This window comes from Mchenga conophoros, linkage group LG8, assembly GCF_057382185.1.
Source record: "Mchenga conophoros isolate Kocher_MC1m ecotype Shallow Benthic linkage group LG8, M_conophoros_male_GT1.1, whole genome shotgun sequence".
NCBI classification, from domain to species: Eukaryota; Metazoa; Chordata; class Actinopteri; order Cichliformes; family Cichlidae; genus Mchenga; species Mchenga conophoros.
This window is the reverse complement of record NC_140533.1, coordinates 13,258,482-13,276,390: the sequence shown is the minus strand read 5'-3', so window position 1 is coordinate 13,276,390 and position 17,909 is coordinate 13,258,482. Positions and strand designations below refer to the sequence as shown.

At 40.5% G+C, this 17,909-nt stretch overlaps 1 protein-coding gene across 2 annotated transcripts; it reads left to right on the top strand.

The window, feature by feature from the left end:
* The first annotated feature begins 2,588 nt into the window (after nt 1-2,588).
* tbc1d24 (TBC1 domain family, member 24) lies at nt 2,589-16,438 on the top strand. Of its 2 annotated transcripts, XM_085284311.1 has the most exons (8): nt 2,589-2,901; nt 5,001-5,090; nt 7,504-8,613; nt 9,562-9,720; nt 10,020-10,083; nt 11,200-11,295; nt 13,825-14,071; nt 15,402-16,438. In XM_085284311.1, exons 3-8 carry the CDS (start codon nt 7,625-7,627, stop codon nt 15,554-15,556), a joined length of 1,710 nt encoding a protein of 569 aa, XP_085140437.1. In that variant the 5' UTR covers nt 2,589-2,901; nt 5,001-5,090; nt 7,504-7,624; the 3' UTR covers nt 15,557-16,438. The 2 variants fall into 2 exon arrangements, with proteins under 2 accessions (XP_085140437.1, XP_085140438.1); XM_085284312.1 differs by lacking the exon at nt 5,001-5,090.
* The last annotated feature ends 1,471 nt before the right edge of the window (nt 16,439-17,909 follow it).

Genomic DNA, 17,909 nt, shown 5'->3' with positions numbered 1-17,909 from the left:
CCAGTGGCAGTAAACAAAGTGGATCATGCTAACGTGGTCCCAGAGGACGCATTACGATACATTTTGGTACAACTAGGATGTCGCAGTACAGTTTTCCCCCAAAGAGACATATCGGTGTCTATGATGTGGCCACACCTCTGGTAGAATGAAAAATAAAATATGTGGGCATAGACACACCTGTCACTTCATATACCTGCTTTATTGTGGCAACAGTCCTGCTGTTTAAACAGAGCTTTTCCTTTATTCTTCCCATTATAACACACAAAGAGCTTTTCTAAGAACTTGAAGCTCGGTTAGATAAGATAAGATAAGATAAGATAAGATAAGATAAGATAAGATAAGATAAGATAAGATAAGATAAGATAAGATAAGATAAGATAAGATAAGATACCTTTATTAGTCCCACAAGTGGGAAATTTCATGTTAAGCCAGAATGAAAGGACAAGTCAAACTGGCCCTCTCTTCTTGCTCAGATCATAAGTATACAGGGTAGTATACCTGAAGTTCTGTGTCCTCAGTAATATGTCTGGGTGAAACAATGTTGGCCACAGTGTGACTCCAGAGCCACGTGGCTTCCAATGCCAACATGTACAGCTGACAGAGACTGCGTGGAGGTCTCTTGGCTGTACTAACTGCTGAAAGAAAACAGTATTCACTGACTGATTGAGTTCTCTCTCAGGGACATTCCTGATTTGGCTTCAAAGGGTGACTTGTCCAAAACCTGTCAGACCAATGGAAGGTCCAGTGCTGCTGCACGACTCGCTCAGAGGGTCCATTGCCTCCTGACAGAGAGGATCTTCTTGGCTATTTGTGCCCTATGACGAGAATGTAGTTCAAAAGTATTGACCCACCATCCTTGCTAAAGAACCCCTTACATTCAGAGTGGTATCCACAAACTGAAGCCCTAAATCAGTCAGGGATGATTTAATCCCTTCAATTGCCTTATCTTCCCATCGAGCTAGATGGGGAGGTCAGTTCTCCTCATGTGATGCTACAGGTCTTTGTGTGGTACATGGAGGAGCTTTGAAAATCAGGTCCCTAATGGTCATTTGGACACCAGTAAGTGGACCCTGTGATTTGACGGTCTCACCATGTGAAGCAGGGTTATTATTAAAGGGATTGGGGGGAAGGTGCAAAGAAGACCGGGTGTTTGTGAGACAAGGTACTGGCCAAAAGGCTTGGATGGTGAGAGCATCCACCCCCAGTTGGGGTATTTGTCTGTCTATTAAAATTGGCTCGGTTAGTATAGTGTGGTGACAGTGGATGACTGAAATAAACTGTCGACATGAGAGGACACATATACTGAATCAAAAACAGGGGTATTTAAATGGGGTTGCATAGCGGTGATCAAGTACAAGAGATGTGGGAATTAAATCAGAAATCAGAAATGAACCCAGTGTAGACTGTGTAAACGGGGCGATCGTGGCTCAAGAGTTGGCGGTTTGTCTTGTAACCGGAAGGTTGCCGGTTCGAGCCCCGGCTCGGACAGTCTCGGTTGTCGTGTCCTTGGGCAAGACACCTACCGCCTACTGGTGATGGCCAGAGGGGTCGATGGCGCAATATGGCAGCCTCGCTTCTCGCCCCAGGGCAGCTGTGGCTACAACTTTAGCTTGCCTCCACCAGTGTGTGAGAGTGAATGAATAGTGGAATTGTAAAGTGCTTTGAGTACCCGAAAAGCGCTATATAAATGCAATCCATTATTATTATTAAACTGTTGTTTTCATTTTTGTGAGGTTCATGTGCATCCCTGTGTTCTAATACGGATTGACTAAAGTAATTAAAGTACTGGAGCAAATGTATTAAGTTGCATTGATCCTATCTATGCTTTAACGGTGCCCTAGCCCCAACATATGCCTGCACATATGCTTCATGTAAGAGAGTGTGCTGATATTTGTGTGCATGATAATACATCCATTCTGGCTGGAGTGGGAGGTAAATGGCGTCTTGGGTGGTGCAAAGTGTGAAATAGAAAAAACTTGATGAGTTATGAGTTATCCAGAGAACCATGTACATGGATGACAGATTAGATCTGCCTCACTGTGACATAGCTGCTCTCTTCTTTTGTCATTTCTGTGTGCTGTGCAACGTAATCAGTTTTGTGGTGGCTTTTTACTTATATTATATAGGGAAAAACAAATGCTGATATGTTTGTTTATTACTAGTAGTAGTATTTGCCCCTTTTTCTTTATTACTGAAGTACAAAATGACGGTATAAAAAGACATAGGCAGTGCGTGAGAGGAAGAGAGACAGAGCCAAATAACATTTTACCCAGAGTCGCTCTGTGATGGCCCCACAATTTAATCATCAGTAATAACTGTCATGTGTTGGGCGGTTGTATTTTGATGGTTGCTTTGAGTCCTGGACAAAGGCAGGGCTTGTTGTGCTTGCCAGGGTACTTCCTGTCCTGTTCCAGTGCCATCATATATTTGACACAGAAGGTCTGGAAGTAAACAGGACATAGCAGATAATGGGATCTACCACGCAACAGTACTTTTCTTCAGAAACTAAGCCATGGATAAATATTTGAGTTACTCTTTGTTGCACTCAGCAGAGTTTATGGAATTTCATAGCTTTTTGTGTAACATAAATGTTTGATACTGGCATGCCCATGTCATAAACCCCAAATTTGGCATGTCTGCTACTAATATTATATAGTTTGTATTCTAGATTTATGTTTGTATTAACGTTGGTTTTTTTCCACAAAAATAATCTAACAACCTAGTGAGTGTACAGATAAGTAACTGAGAACAGTTTATATTTAACCACTCCATCTGAGCCCCTGTCTGCAGCTTCAGCAGCTGCACGCTCAAAAACGCTGCGTCCGGGATTGGAGGCAGTGCGCATGCTCGAGGGTACTTAATATGAACGCTGTCTCCCGTCTCAAGACATCTCAGACTCAGGTAGGGATATTCATTTAATTTTCTTCTAACAGCTATTTATATATCGTCTTCCTTGTTGTGGAGTAAAGGTCATACTCTGGCGTGTTTCTAGCTTTGTGGATATGACACGCTTTTCTAAAAAATAAATAAATAAGCGGAAACATCTTGTTATAAACAAACTCCAAGACAGCCTTTGGACCAAATTAATTTGTGGTTGACAACGTCCATGCTGGCTAATGAAGCAACGTTAGCCAAGAGCTTGCTCAAATGTTTTAGCGTTTGTCCGTATCTGCACGCTTGTTGTGGAGGTTATGTGTTTAGCGAGTAGGTTTTGTGCGGCTAGTTAAGGTTCCGGTTGCTCCTGAATTGCACTGACAGATGCGGCTAGCTAAGGCTAACAGTGCTAACTTGGCAAGTGTGAATGGAAAAGGGTATATCAGATTTACTCCGGCGGTAATGTTAAATACCCTGTGACCCGTGGCCGCTTGTTTCGTGCTAGCTTATTTTGCCTCAGCTGGTTAGCTGACGTTAATCGTTTATAGGATTGAAAATGCAGCTAATTTGGAGCTGTCACCTCAGTATGTGATGACACAATTGTACCTGCAGCCTTACCTTAGCCGTTTGTGTGCTTTTACTGAGCGTCCAGAATGAAACTAAAAGCAGTAATTGGTTTTATAGTACAGCTAGCTAACAGTACAGTACGCTCTCCGTTAAGGCTAGCAAGAAGCTTCCTCCTCCTCCCCTCGGTACGTTTTACATTAATATCTGAGGCAGGTTTTGTTTTGTTTATTTCAAATGGACATGGAGCATCAAAAGAAGTACGGAAATGTGTGTGTGTGTGGGGGGGTCTTTTCTTTCTGTAAATTTTCAGACACATAGTAATACAGCTGCCATCCCAGTGTCATTCTCATCTACATCTATTATCTGTGAATGTAAAGTGTATATAGTGATTAAATCAAACATTCTTTAGCTGGAAACCCTTAAACTATTACAATATTCTTTCTTTTTTGTTTTTTAAATGCCTACAGGAAAATTCTGTTATCTTGATGAAAGGTTAAAAATCTTTGCTTTGGTTTGCAATTAAAATGCAGTTTGGTTAGGATAAATCCAACCATTTGAGCCCTGAGATTTGGGAACTCGTAATTGGTCAAAATAATGGCTAGGCTGTATCAGTCTGACATCTTTATTGAGCAGCATTTGTGTAATTATTTTAAACAGGATTGCATTTAGATTTTACAGGTCACAAACAAAACAAAACCACAAAAAAAGGAAATGGCCGTAAAGCAAAAGTTTAGCAATTCTGTGGGACAAATAAGACTGTTTCACTTCTTGTTTTGGGGGTTCTTCAGTCATTCATAGTGATTGCACGCCTCGAGTGAGTTTTCCTTACTTTTCAGAGCCATGGTAAAAACTTCAGCTCGTACCTTTTGTTGTCATTAATTCCTTGTGGATTTTACGGTGTAATTCTCCTGTAATAGAAGCTGCCCTCTTTTCATCTTTGCCTTCTTTCTTTATTTTTAAATACAGATTTATTCTGTTCTTTAGTCACCCAGTGAAATATTCATCCTGCAAAACAAGACCAAAACTGCTCATTCCAGTATGTGGTTCATGAAATTCCAAACCTTTTTTCTCAGAACATTCCTGTGTTTAATGCGGACAGAAATTTCTATTTTTAATTCAAGCAAACAACAAGACCTGTGTGATAGAGCACAGTTTTTCCGATGAAGCCCAGACTACAGGTGTGACCGCACTATAAAACAGTGTGCGACTGTGCTACAGACTGCCAAACTATTCTTAGACCTAATCTTAGCCACTATATTATCGAGTCTGACTTTGATCAGTTGCACCCAGTGTCACGTGTATAATGGCAACATTTAGGTGAAACATGCCCTTATTTATTATAAGTAGGACAGTTATATCGCGAGTGCTCCCAGCTTCTCATGCAAGGATATGTTGATATCGTCCTCTATGTGACAGTTATATAAACAGATTTTTAATGACTGTCTCTTTTAGTGTATTGCAAGTGATCTTTGGACTGCCATCTTCATGTGACGTCTTGAGAAAGGGGAAATAAAAGCACCCAAAAAGATTGTGCTTCAGCTATTCTCCGTATGTTTCAGGGCGCAACTGATTTGTAGACGTACCATCTGCCTGTATCATGTGGGATGTGAAACAGTTAGTTAACAGCTTGTGACCTTCAACAATTACAGGTTTGTTTTTTTTTCTAGTAGCCAATTAAATCAGCCAAAGGTGTTTGCACACAAGTCATTTCAAGCTTTCACAGGTGTATGAGGTGTATGATGCACATGCATTTTTGTATTTGTCAGAACATGATTAGGGAAATTGATCAGTAGTGTGTCTTCATTACAGATTTACTGTGGTCATTATGCATTCCATCTCTCAAATCGCTTCTTATGGAAACAGAACTTTCTGAGTCTTTATTTTTGTGCATTTTTCTAATTTAACATTGCTACATATTGGGCAGTATTTTATGTATTCTGGTGTAAATACCAATGCTACATTTGTTATCCATTTATTAGTTTTTCTTTTTATAGCACTCGGTTTTTTTGTATTTTGTACAGTACCATGCTATAAAGTCTAATTTTCCACTTTCAGATATTCATATTTCTTCCTAATTGTATGCTTATCCTCAGCTAGCTCATATACACTAAATTGCCAAAAGTATTCACTCGTTTGTCATATAAACTTGAGTGACATCCCAAAAGACCCTAAGGCTACGTTCACACTGCAGGTCTTAATGCTCAATTCCGATTTTTTTTTAATCAAATCCGATATTTTTGTCTGCTTGTTCACACTACAAATAAAATGTGACAGCAAACGCGCTCTAGTGTGAACCCTCAAAGCGGCCCGCATGCACAAAAGAAGACGTCACACACAACGCGCTCTGTTTAGGCCCAGAACAAACAGTATTGTTTGACTGATGGCCGTTAATATAAAGACTTGTTTCATACTCTACATTTCCCAATTTTGCTTTAAGTTATAAAGTTATTTTGTTATTTACATATGGCCTAATAATTATCCTTATTGCTGTTTTAGAGCGGAGCGGTGCTTCAAAGGATAGTTGCAGATTTCTGTCAGAATCTGCAGATTATACAGTACAAATAAAATGTTCACGTTTCTCCAACGTTGTCTTCCCAACAGTTTCACTGACATCTACACTGGATGGCCAGGAAGCGTTCACAATGTCTTCTCGGGCGCTTCTCCGGCGCTGATAATTGGCGTCTGTCTTGTGTCAGTGACGTAAAAGACGGATTTAATGCGGCATGACCGTTCAAACAGCAGTCGCTTTCTAAAACATCGGATATGTATCGCATTCAGTACCACATACGAAAGTGACCCAGATCAGATTTGAAAATATCTGATTTGTGCTGTTCACACTGTCATACCATGATCGGATATGGGTCGCATAGCGTCAAATAAGTCGGGTTTGATGCGCTTTCACCTGCAGTGTGAACGTAGCCTAATTTATCCCAAAGGTGTCGTATCAGGTTGATGTCAGGACTCTGCACAGGCCAGTCAAGTTCTTCCACACACTGACCCAGATATCCATGTCTTTATGGACCTTGCTTTGTGCACTGGTGCGCCGTCATGTTGGAACAGTAAGGGGTAATCCCCAAACTGTTCCCAAAATGTCTTGATATACTGAAGCATTAAGAGTTACTTTTTACTGGAATTAAGGGGCTGAACCTAACTCCTGAAAAAGAACCCTCACACATAATCCCCCCCTCCACAAATTTTACGGTTGGCACAATACACAAGTACTGTTCCCCTGGCAACTACCAAACCAGACCCATCCATCGGTTAGCCAGATGGAGAAGTGTGATTCATCACTTGTGAGAACACGTCTCCACTGCTCTAAAGTCCAATGGTAGCATGCTTTACAGCACTGCACCTGACGCTTTGAATTGTGCTTAATGATGTTAGGTTTGGGTGCAGCTGCTTGGCCATAGAAAGTCATTCAATGAAGCTCTCTACGCGCTGTTCTTGAGCTAATCTGAAGGTCACATGAAGTTTGAAAGTCTATAGCTACTGACTCTGCAGAAAGTAATCAACCTCTGGGTACTATGTGCCTCAGCATCTGCTGAGCCAGCAGAGCCACTTTGTGGCTAAGTATCTGTCATTCCCAGTCACTTCCACTTTGTTATAATACCACTAGCAGTTGACTTTGGAATATTTAGTAGCACGACTGGGCATGTTGCACAGCTGACATCCTATCATGATGCCACGCTGGAATTCACAGAGCTCCTGAGAGCGACCCATTTTTTTCACAAATGTTTGTAGAAACAGTCTGAATGCCTAGGTACTCAATTTCTATACGCCTGTGGCCATGGAAGTGATTGGAACACCTTAATTCAATGACGGCGATGGGTGAGTGAATACTTCTGGTAATATATTGTACTTAGTGTAGATCAGGACTAATTAGATAAGTTCACTAAGGGCTCAGAAGGTGGAAGCCATTTTCGAACAAATCTTTCAAGTGATAAATATGAAATTTACATCGGTGGGAACTGAATAATTCTATGATGCTACTGACAGTTACTAATAATGCATGTGCATAACTATAAGCTTTTTTTGATTCTTGTCACCCTTGTTTTTTTCCAGTGACCACAATGGGCAGATAAGAAAGACAAAATATCTGCTGTGTGGAGGCTAGAAGGTTAGTAAGACCTCGGCAGATACCTCCTCTTTTCCTGCACGAGCAGTCCAGCAAGTTTACAGCACAATGGCTGAAGAAGACTATGGCAGCTTTGTGGACTGGAACCAGATGGGCGATTTGGCCAAGAGCAGCGGGCCCACCAAGGTGGACACTAAAGATCTGAAAGAGTTCAAACGGATGGCTCGACAAGGTTATTGGGCCAAGAACCACAAGCTGCGGGCACAAGTCTACCAGCAACTCATCAAAGCCATTCCTTGCCGTACAGTGACCCCAGATGCAGCAGTGTATCGTGACATTATGGGAAATGCAGCCACAAAGAAAACCTCCACCAACGTCCCACTACCAGAGTTTGTGGATGGAAATCCCATACCGCGGTACTGTCTGAAGCCGGAGGCAGTAGCCTCAGCCCATCAGATCATCAACTGCCTCGCTGGACACTTTCCAGATATCTCTCATTGCCCAGCTCTTCCTGCAGTTACTTCATTGCTCCTGCACTTCAGTGTAGACGAAGCTCAGTGTTTTGAGCATGTCAGCCGCATACTGGCATGCAACGAGCCAGGGAAGCGACTTATAGACCAGACCTTCCTGGCTTATGAGTCTAGCTGCATGACCTTCGGTGACCTAGCCAATAAGTACTGCACAGCTGCTCACAAACTGATCGTTGCCACGGCTCAGGATGTGATGGATGTCTACTCAGACTGGCAGCGCTGGGTCCTCGGTGACCTGCCTTTTAGCCATGTGGTTAGGGTCCTAGATGTCTACCTAGTAGAGGGCTATAAGGTTCTTTACCGCGTGGCAGTAGCCTTGCTCAAGTTCTATCGCAAGCATAAAATGGGAGCAGAGGGGGGGCAGGGCAACCAGCAGCAGGAGGATTCAAACAAAATCAAGGCAGATATTCAGGTATTTGTTAAGGGCATTGCTTCCACCGTCACACCTGACAAGCTGCTCGAGAAGGCATTCTCCATCCGCCTGTTCAGCCGCAAGGAGATCACCCTGCTGCAGCTTACAAATGAGAAGTCCCTGCAGCAAAAAGGAATCACTGTGAAGCAGAAGCGGTAAAGTTTAAAAAAGAAAAAAAAGAAAAAAGTAAATGTTTTATTTTTTGTTTTGTTTGTTTTTTTAAGTGGGTAAATGTACTTTCTAAACTTCAAAACTGGGCTATTTCCTGTGCGGACACTTTGCTACACGCTGTGTTTATGTCTAAAAATGTGGCTTTATGTCATTACTCTGCTTTTTTTAAGTTAATGTTACCACATGTAGTATAATTTTTATAATAAACTTAACCAAATGGCTTCTCACAGTCCCATACTAGGAGTTGAGCTCTTTTAATAAAATTAATCAGTCCACTTTGTTAATCTAGCAATATGTGAACTCTAATGTTTCATAATTTACCATTACCTTCAGTCTGGAAATCTACTGCCATTAGAATGAAAATACTTGAACATGACTAAACTTCCTTCACGGTTTGTGGACTTCACCCTGGTATGCATGGCATGCAGACGACCAATATAAACCATTTGAAATATAATTTAGCACAAGTGTAGAGTAGATATGTTTACAGTCTTAACTGTTTTAGCATTTTTTTTAATTTATTTTTTTTTTGTTGGTAGCAATGCCCTCTGTCTTTTAAGCTTTATATTCTGGCATGCTGTAGGAAACTGTTTGAGTTGCTTTGCATCCTTTTCTCACCGTCTGTTCTTTTTTCTTTTCTGCTTGGTTTGTGCCACGATTTTTCCATGCACCATGTTCTGTCTCATCTGCACACCACTCCTGTGTTTGCCACATTGGTTCTTTTACAGCCCTAGGTGGGTGCTCTTTCATGGTTACACTTATTTCTGATACCCGTTTTAAATAACCTGTGACCAAGTTGCTGTTTTGTGGTTTGGTTTTTTTTGTTTTTTTCCCCCGGGGGGGTGTATTTTATACATATCTCTTCACTGTATGGGATGCTCTTTCCGAACCTCTCTCTCGTTCCTGTGTCTAAATTGCTTTGGCATCTGCAGGCGGAACGTGCAGCTGGCACTTAACCCTGACACATTTTCCTCGGAGATAGTCAGTGCCAAGGAGATGCATGACATCTGGTCATGGATCCCAGAGCGCTTTGCCCTGTGCCAACCACAGCTTCTCTTCACAACCTCCACTCACGGTTGCAGCCTGAACAGGTGCATTTTACAATTTAATTAAGTGTTAGCTGCTGCTCATAATTTACATTTTATAACTTTGAATGAAATTAATAACTAAAAGTTTGGGTAAATCTGAATTTAAGGTTACATTTTTCTTTTAATGGAGTCAAATCAATTTCTTTCATGGCTTAAAGCAACGGCTTCTTGTTTTAATAAAGTACAAAATACAAAAGTGTGTTACTGTTGCTGCATTACGATCCACTGGATATGTGTTAGTTTCAGTATTAGGTGTTTAATAAGACTGTTGCAGTGAATTAAATGTTTTTCCTTTTTTACAGATTCTACTCGCATTGTGAGGGCCACGAACCCACTCTGCTCCTCATCAGGACCACAGATGGCGATGTAAGTAGCATTTTTTTTCTACTGACGTAAATATTGTTTATTTTGTCTGAAGGAAACAGTGGAATGTGCCATCAGATATTTTATTATGATCAACGAGCTAAGATAAAATACGAGTAAAATGCGACCTCATATTTGGAACCAACCTTTGGGCGATCTCGATCCAGTCTGTGATGTGTGAGAAGGAAAAATTAAGCAACCTCATCATACTTTGTACATTTTGTCACAATAAAGAGGAAGCAAAGATCAGTTTTCTCTGAACTGCAGAAAACTGAACTGCAGTTTGTGACTCTGCTCAGCGCTGCTGCCTCTATGAGCTCAGCGTGATGACGCTTGAACCAGCACTCCACCTGCTGCAGCCTCTGTGGTGGTGTGACCCTCCAGCTTGCAGAGGATCTTCAGAGCAGAAGCACTGCTGTCACCGGCTGCAGTCCAAGACAAAGTGGAGTTTAACAGTCTTATCAGTAAATGGATTGGATTGTTGTCAGAGACGGGCATGCATAAATGTTAGCTTAATTTTTCTCCATTTAGGGATGCAGGTCTGTACTGAGATTGCGTTAAAGTTTGAGTTTAATGCACAAGTAAAAACATTTGCACAAATGTCTTAACATATTTCTGCACTTTTTCTTTCTATGTTTCTGTTTTGGTTTCTTAGTTTAAGGGCTTTTGCCGACCCCCAAGTCATTCTTGCCCTCTGACCCTCCCTAATATATAACTATCATTAGTTTCTATCTTTGTCTGATACAGGGAGCATCAAAGGTAAAAATGTCATGTTTGACAAGTAAAGTCCTTCTTAGCACATGCAATAGGTGTGACCTACTCGTAGCATTAACTCAGTCATTGCTCTTTATTTAAGGAGCTAAAGAGGCTAAGATTAGGTTTCTGTTTTTCAAAGTAGACTCGGGTTATATTTTTGTCCTGGGTTCTGTGAACTGGGTTTAAAGTTCCTGATTATACATGTGTCATATGATTGGATTATCCTGGCATTAGTGTTGGCATCTTACAGACACCACAGTCAGAGTCCTTCCACTTGCTTGACTTTTGTCACAACCGCTGAAGGTGAATAAATCCACAAATTATCTCACTCATGCAGTTTTTACTTAATTTTTTTTCCAACAGGTATGCGGAGCGTTTCTGTCCACTGATTGGGAGGAAAGGAAGAGAGGAGGCAACAAGTTGAGCTTCTTCGGCACAGGGGAATGTTTTGTCTTCAGGGTAAGATTATTTTCAGTTATCTAGTAGCAAAAAACCAATTTTTTTTCTTAAAGACATCATTTGAGTCATTTTTAGACATAGTTGGAATTTTTTTGTAGTGCTATTGTATGACCAGCAGGGGGTACCATCTATCTTTTTTCAAATGTTACTGTTGTCAATATCAATGGCCCCAGTTGGTGTATCATTTGGAGAAGTTTTCATACTAGGGCACAGTTCCCTATTCATTGACATGCTGTCAAGTGCAAAAAAAACAGCCACTCTTGTTGCTATTCTGGTGGCAGCAGTGCAACATTGCCTAGAAATAGAAATAAAGACTGGCTGTCTGTTCCCTTCTCTATGAATTATTTACTTGGCTAACTGTGTAAAGCTCAGCTGTGTGCTGTCTGAGCCTAGACACCAGAAAACACAGTCATCTCAAACACCAATACTTAAGCACACACATATCGGAAACTCCTGTAACCCGAAGCCCTCAGTATCGTAGCAGGCTCGTACCTGATACCACACCTGACACACACGAGAGACAGACTCCAGGACCAATGTCTATTGGATGGGCAGTAGAGGTTTGAACAGGACCAGGAGAAAATTAGTAGGATACAAGATAATGTATGCCATGCAAACATTAGAATAACCCTACCAAAAAAAAAAAGTTATCAGTCTCCAGAAGACGTAAACTTAAAGGTCTTACCTTCTCTTATGGGATTTTTCTTTTCTTTTTTCTATCGTTTACATTTTCAAATTCAAGAAAAGGACCTCAAACTGATGTTTGAGGTCCTTTTCTTACATGATCAGTAATGCCCCTTTGACAAGTCTCACAGCTTTCTAATGCTTTGCTAAAAGCTGTGAAGGTGATCCTCCATTCTTCCTTCATAAGGCTTCTAGTTCTGTAATTTTGGGACTTGTATCCACTTCTGTTTTGAGCTCTGTCCACGGTTTTTAGGTAGAGATTGTAAAGAGGAAAACTTCTGCTTTGTTTGTTTGTCTCTTTTTTTTTTTTTTTTTTTTTTCTATGTGGTTGTATTTTTTTAACATGTTCAAAATAAAGATTACATTCAGTTCAGTTCTGTTTGCACCTCTTCAAGGAGCCTATTCTAGATTTTCAAGTGTTAGGGAGAGAGAGATTTTTTTTCAAAAACCTAGAGAAGAGAAGATGCCTGAAGAATGAAGAAGTGTACTAGTACAGATTTTCTAAAACAAAGGCAACGTGCAGAGCTGTAGTACCTACAGAAGAACAAAAATGATGAGCCATATCAAGCTGGAAGGAGAAGTAATTCAAATGAGTACATGAGTTTAAATACTTGGGGTCAGCCATCCAAAACAACTGACCGTGTAGAAGAGAGTGCGGGCAGGATGTTGTTAGTGGAGACGAGTATCACAGGTGATCTGTGACTGAAGGATGGCAGCAAGAATGAAAGGGAGGGTTAAAAGATGTTAGTGAGACATGCTGTGATGTATGGTTTGAGCACATTGCACTGACAAAAAGACTGTGGATGAGCTGGAGATGTTAAGATTTTCAATGGGAGTGACCAGGATGGACAAGATTAGAAATGAGTACATATCAAAGAAAGCTCGTGTTAGAGCTTGTATTGTTTCTCTGCTTGACTTAATTTACCCCATTTTCTCCAAACATTTCTTTATTCATTGTGGCCATAAAGCTTTGTTTCAACTTCATCAACACACTGGATTAGTTTTCTAATGTATGTGCCATGTTTAGATGTTCATTTGAAATCTTCTGATTGTAGACTCGTGAGGCATAAGAGAGGTTTTCTTCTGATGAGCCACGTTTTTGCAGGTGTTACGGCACAGTAAAGGTGCCACACCAGAGTCTACTAAATCATCATGAAGCTGCTCTGCAGTAAAAAGCTGAGTTTTCTTGTTTGTAGTTCTTAATGGTAAATTTCATGACTAGAAATCCAAGAAAATCTTCTGAGAAAACTGCTCCAACTTCTTAATTACATCTCAAACTGAGGACCCCTGAGGCTGAGTGTCTCCTCTGGGAAAATTTCAGAGTACCAGATGGCTGCTTAGAGGAGAATTTTTAAAGCAGCCATGACTCTAACAAGTAAAAGTTATGTTAAAGCTCCAAACTTCTAGAGTCCCCCATCTTCTGTGTTTGTGGTGTGACTTCTCCCCCCCCCCCCCCCCCCAATGGAGCTCAAGAAACAGTAGATTGTACTGAAACAGTAGATTGTACTGAAACAGTAGATTGTACAGTAGATTGGCAAAACTGTTGCCAAAAGCAACAGTTTTGTTAAAGAGATTAGACGGTGCTGCCTTAACTCAGCAGTGGAAGACAGAGCTGTTGAATTTGCTTGGTGAAGAAAATTCCAATGTCCACAGGAGACTGTTTTTCCTAAAGAATGCTAAATTCCATGATGCATCTATTTGTTAAAATCAGGATTCATTTTGGGATATTAACTAATTTATGTGATTTTTAAGAAAATGGGTGTTTTGTTCTATTATTACTTCATTTAATGTGTAGTTTTCTGGTGTGTAGTTGTTAATTATAGACATTTCTGTTTCTCTTGTTAGCTGAAGCCGGAGATGGAGCGTTACGAGTGGATAGTAATCAGTCACCCTGAGCTGGCTTCGTCCATCAAGACCCAGGCTCAGAAAGAAACGGCAACATCTGAAGACCAGATCACAGACAGCAATAGCTTACAGCAGCCAGAAAAACCTCCTGGAGAGCTGTCACCATTTCTGTCTGCCCGCCACTTCAACCTGAACTCTAAGAATACTTCTATGTTCATGTCTGGAAATGTTGACTCCATCATAGTGGGTGAGTGGACTTTGACAGTATGTCTTTTATGTGTATTTCCCATTTTAAAGCGTGTTTTTTAAATAGTAACTTGTATTCTGTCATAATTAGGAAAATTGGTAAAGAACTAGCGCCTAATTTCTTAAAGGGGGTGCCATCGGCGTACCTAATTCTAATCAGGTGCTGTTTTAAGCACACTGCTCTCCCCCTACATGATTTGATGATGAATAGTCATCAAATTGTCAAATTCTGAACACATTTTAATGACTTCTAAATCATTGTGATTTTTACTTTCCACAATAATGAGCTATTGGTGTAAAACACACTTTTCAGCTTTTAATAAATTTTGAAACTGTATTTTTAGAGACCTGGAATGTAAATGTTTTTGTGATTTGTAAAAGTGGTTTATGCTAACTCTGATCAGTAATGCTAAAGACCTTTACTGATATCCTTTGATTTTAAACAGGGTAGCACTTGATGGAAAGCTTTTACTGCACATGCAGTAAAGACTTTTTGCAATCTCAAACATTATAAATAACATTACTAAAATACTTAAACAGAATAATGAACCAAAGAATGAGTCTGGATAGTTTTATGGTCCAAGTTTGATGTTTTATTGTCTGGGAAAATCCTGTTTCACCAAATGAGCAAATGTACTCTATTGGCCTGAGATCTATTGACTCTGGAGGTGGTTTAGTACAGTGAACTCACTGTCATGTTCGGAAACTAGTTAAAGGTGATTTGAGCATTGTGACCTGGTGTTTTATCCTGCTGAAAACAGCCATCAGAAGATGGCGCTCATAAAGTGGGAAGGACACCATCAGCAGCAAAGCTAATGCAGACCATGGTGTTTGAACAATGGTCAAGAGACACAGTGTGCAAATATCCCCCACACCATTACACCACCAACAACCTGGTGTGGTCTTCTGCTGCTGTAGCCCTTTTGCTTCAAGGTTGCACGTGTTGTACGTTGACAGATGCTCTTCTGCATATTTAAGTTACTGTTTCCTTCCGTTAGCGCCTTTTTTTTGTGGACCAGTCTCTGTAAACCCCAGAAATGGTTGTGTGGGTAAAATCACAGTATATCAGCAGTTTCTGAGTTTCATACCAACCCAATGACCACATTCAGTCACTTAAAACACCTTTCTTCCTTATTCCATTTCTCAGTTTTAACTTTACCAAGTAATCTTGACCATGTCTACATGCCTACTTGCACTGAGTTGCTGCCAAACTGATCAGATGTGTTGATCACTATATGTCGATGAAACAGTGTTAATATTAAAGAATCTGCTTGGAAGAAGTGCTGATCGTTGGTAACTCATGCAAACTCTGTCATCTTCTTTCCGATCAGGAGGAGGCAACGGCAACGCTCTGTATATCGACTCTGAGCTGAACCACGGGCGCACTGGCAGTTGCACTACCTTTGACAACCCGCCCCTGTGTGCAGAGAGCTTCCAGATTTCACTGCTAGAGGTGTGGGGCTTCCAGGACACCATGGCCTCATAATGCTGAGCACATACATGCAACACATACTTAGGTATTCATCCACAAACACTTAAACATGTGAAATAAGAAGTCAAGTGTTTTAGGTGGAAAACAGACATGCAAACAAAACCACATCCGTCCTGCAAATTCAACTCTGAATTACTTTTTTAAAAAAATGTATTAAAGCAGTTTGTTCAAATTTCTGCAAATGAACAAAAATGTTTCTTTATTTTCCTGTTTATTTTTGTATTTATAGATTTGTGTACTCATTTTGTTGACGTGATAATGGAAATGTCCAGGATCAACCTGCTGAGCAAAAACATTTGATTTTCTGAATGTAAATTTAAGTCCTTTTTTTCTTCTGTAGTTTATCTCAATCTGCCAAACTCATTGTTAAGCTAACTCTGCAGTCCTCACATTACAATCAGGTCATGAGGTTTACAACAGCATGTGTGAAGTCGAGTCTCCATGTTTGTGATATATGATGAACAAAAGAACCTAGATGTTAGAGAACCTGTCGTATCTTCCCACACTTCCTGATATATCGTGATGGGAGATCTGACAAATGAATTCATGGTGTAAATGTTTATGAAGATCTAGTGAATTTTTATGTTGCCATTTTGCTCCCAGCTTTCTCTTTGAGTCTGTGATGATTGTCTCCCTTTTGTGCAGTATATGAATATAATGTTGTTGTTGTTTTTTCTTCTCCTCTACATCATTTTCCTGTTATTTCCGTCCTTTCCAGTATAAAGATTGTAATGAGAAGTTGAAACGCTGTCCTGTTCCTAAAGTGTCGTTGGGGGGCCTCTGTGTGAGAGTGTGGATTTGAAAATGTGCTTCAGTAAAGTGTCAATTGAGTAATTGCAAATGTGAAAATACAGCATTAAGCTTTCATCAGAGTCATTGTGTTGTCATTGTTATTTTGTCTTGTTACTGAAGGTGTTTTCACCCACACACTGCAGTCCAAAAACAGCTTTAAACATCCATTTCCCTAAAACAACTCAGTGTGAGAGTAATACTAATGAATTCACAGTGAATAAATGGGTGTAAGTAAAAGTATTTCTACTAGTGAGAATGATTTTGAAGCGAGCCATCTGCTGCGGTGAGGAAAAGTGAACTCCAGACCCTGATTCTCCTGACATTATCCACAGTTCACATTTGAAGATTTAGCTTTCTAATCCTTTCAAATCTGTCACGTTTGTTCCTGCAAAGCAAGAGTTGCATTTTCTCAGATTTTCACAGAAGTGTGCCACATGCCTTTACGGTCAGCTGACCACACATTGTCTTGTGTTTGCTCTGTACTCCCAGCGGTTACTTTCAGTTAGCCTTTTCCCAAAGGGACTGCAAAGTTATACAAGTGTATACTGAAAGCCATATCACATAGGGATTGAGTTTTTTTGGGAGGGGGTTGTAAGCCTTCAAAGCACCTCAAACCCACAGAGAAATCTGTGATATTAAAACCACAACTGACACCCTAATTAGCAGAAATTAAATTCTTGCAAATTGCATATAAATCTGTAGTAAAGCTCCAGCTTTAAACTACTAAGAATGACAAGTAAATTGCTCAGACACACGCACCACGTCTATTTTCGTTTGGCTGTCTTGTGCATGTCTCTCTTTTGTGGAAGCTGACACTGACGCTGCATGACTGGAAAATATTCAGCAGATATGAGTCAGATATAGTTATAAATATATCTTGGTAGTGAGCTGCGCTGCAGAATTCAATTCATAGAAATCCATGCCACATTTCAATCAAACCTAACAGAGAAACCGAGCCTGCTGTATTTGAATCATGCATACCTACCAACTCACAGCTGTGGAAACTGATACACCTGATTATTTATCAGACATTTTATTTGGCATGTCAATGTGCAAGCGATCAATGTCAGTGCAGTCATATAAATTAAAAAAGCGCAAACTGATTTGCAGTGTGTGTGTGCGCGCCTCGCTGTAATGTATCTGCAGAGATGCAGCAGCTTAAATGGTGAAGGAGTGGAGTAATTCCTTCTTTTACAGTAAGTGGAATTGACTCTGTCTCACCAAGGCTGTGCTCTCCATTCAGGATTCACACTCTCCTAATCGCACATGCACGGCTATATTTAGCTGCTCCTTTGGATGCTGGTCTGGCGCATCTCCTTGAAAAACCATGCTTCTTAGCCTCGAGGAATAAGATGCTTAAGTGTTTAACAGTACACTGAGACTGGTCTTTTCCTTGACCGCCACCCCTGCCACTTGGCTTAGTGAGTGGGTGGGTTAAAACACAGGCTGAGGAGGTCCCAACGAGTTCTGATCTGATTCAATGACTGAATATTGCAGGAGCTGGTACTGGGGTGTGTGTGTGTGTTTAAAATGATGTCGAGGATTTCTGTTTCTT

What these genes read in the sequence shown, in the direction of transcription:
- tbc1d24 (XM_085284312.1), top strand. Translation starts at nt 7,625, where the DNA reads ATGGCTGAAGAAGACTATGGCAGCTTTGTGGACTGGAACCAGATGGGC. An exon ending in ATCACTGTGAAGCAGAAGCG is followed by an intron (nt 8,614 to 9,561) that starts GTAAAGTTTAAA and finishes TGGCATCTGCAG; the next exon opens with GCGGAACGTGCAGCTGGCAC. An exon ending in CACGGTTGCAGCCTGAACAG is followed by an intron (nt 9,721 to 10,019) that starts GTGCATTTTACA and finishes CCTTTTTTACAG; the next exon opens with ATTCTACTCGCATTGTGAGG.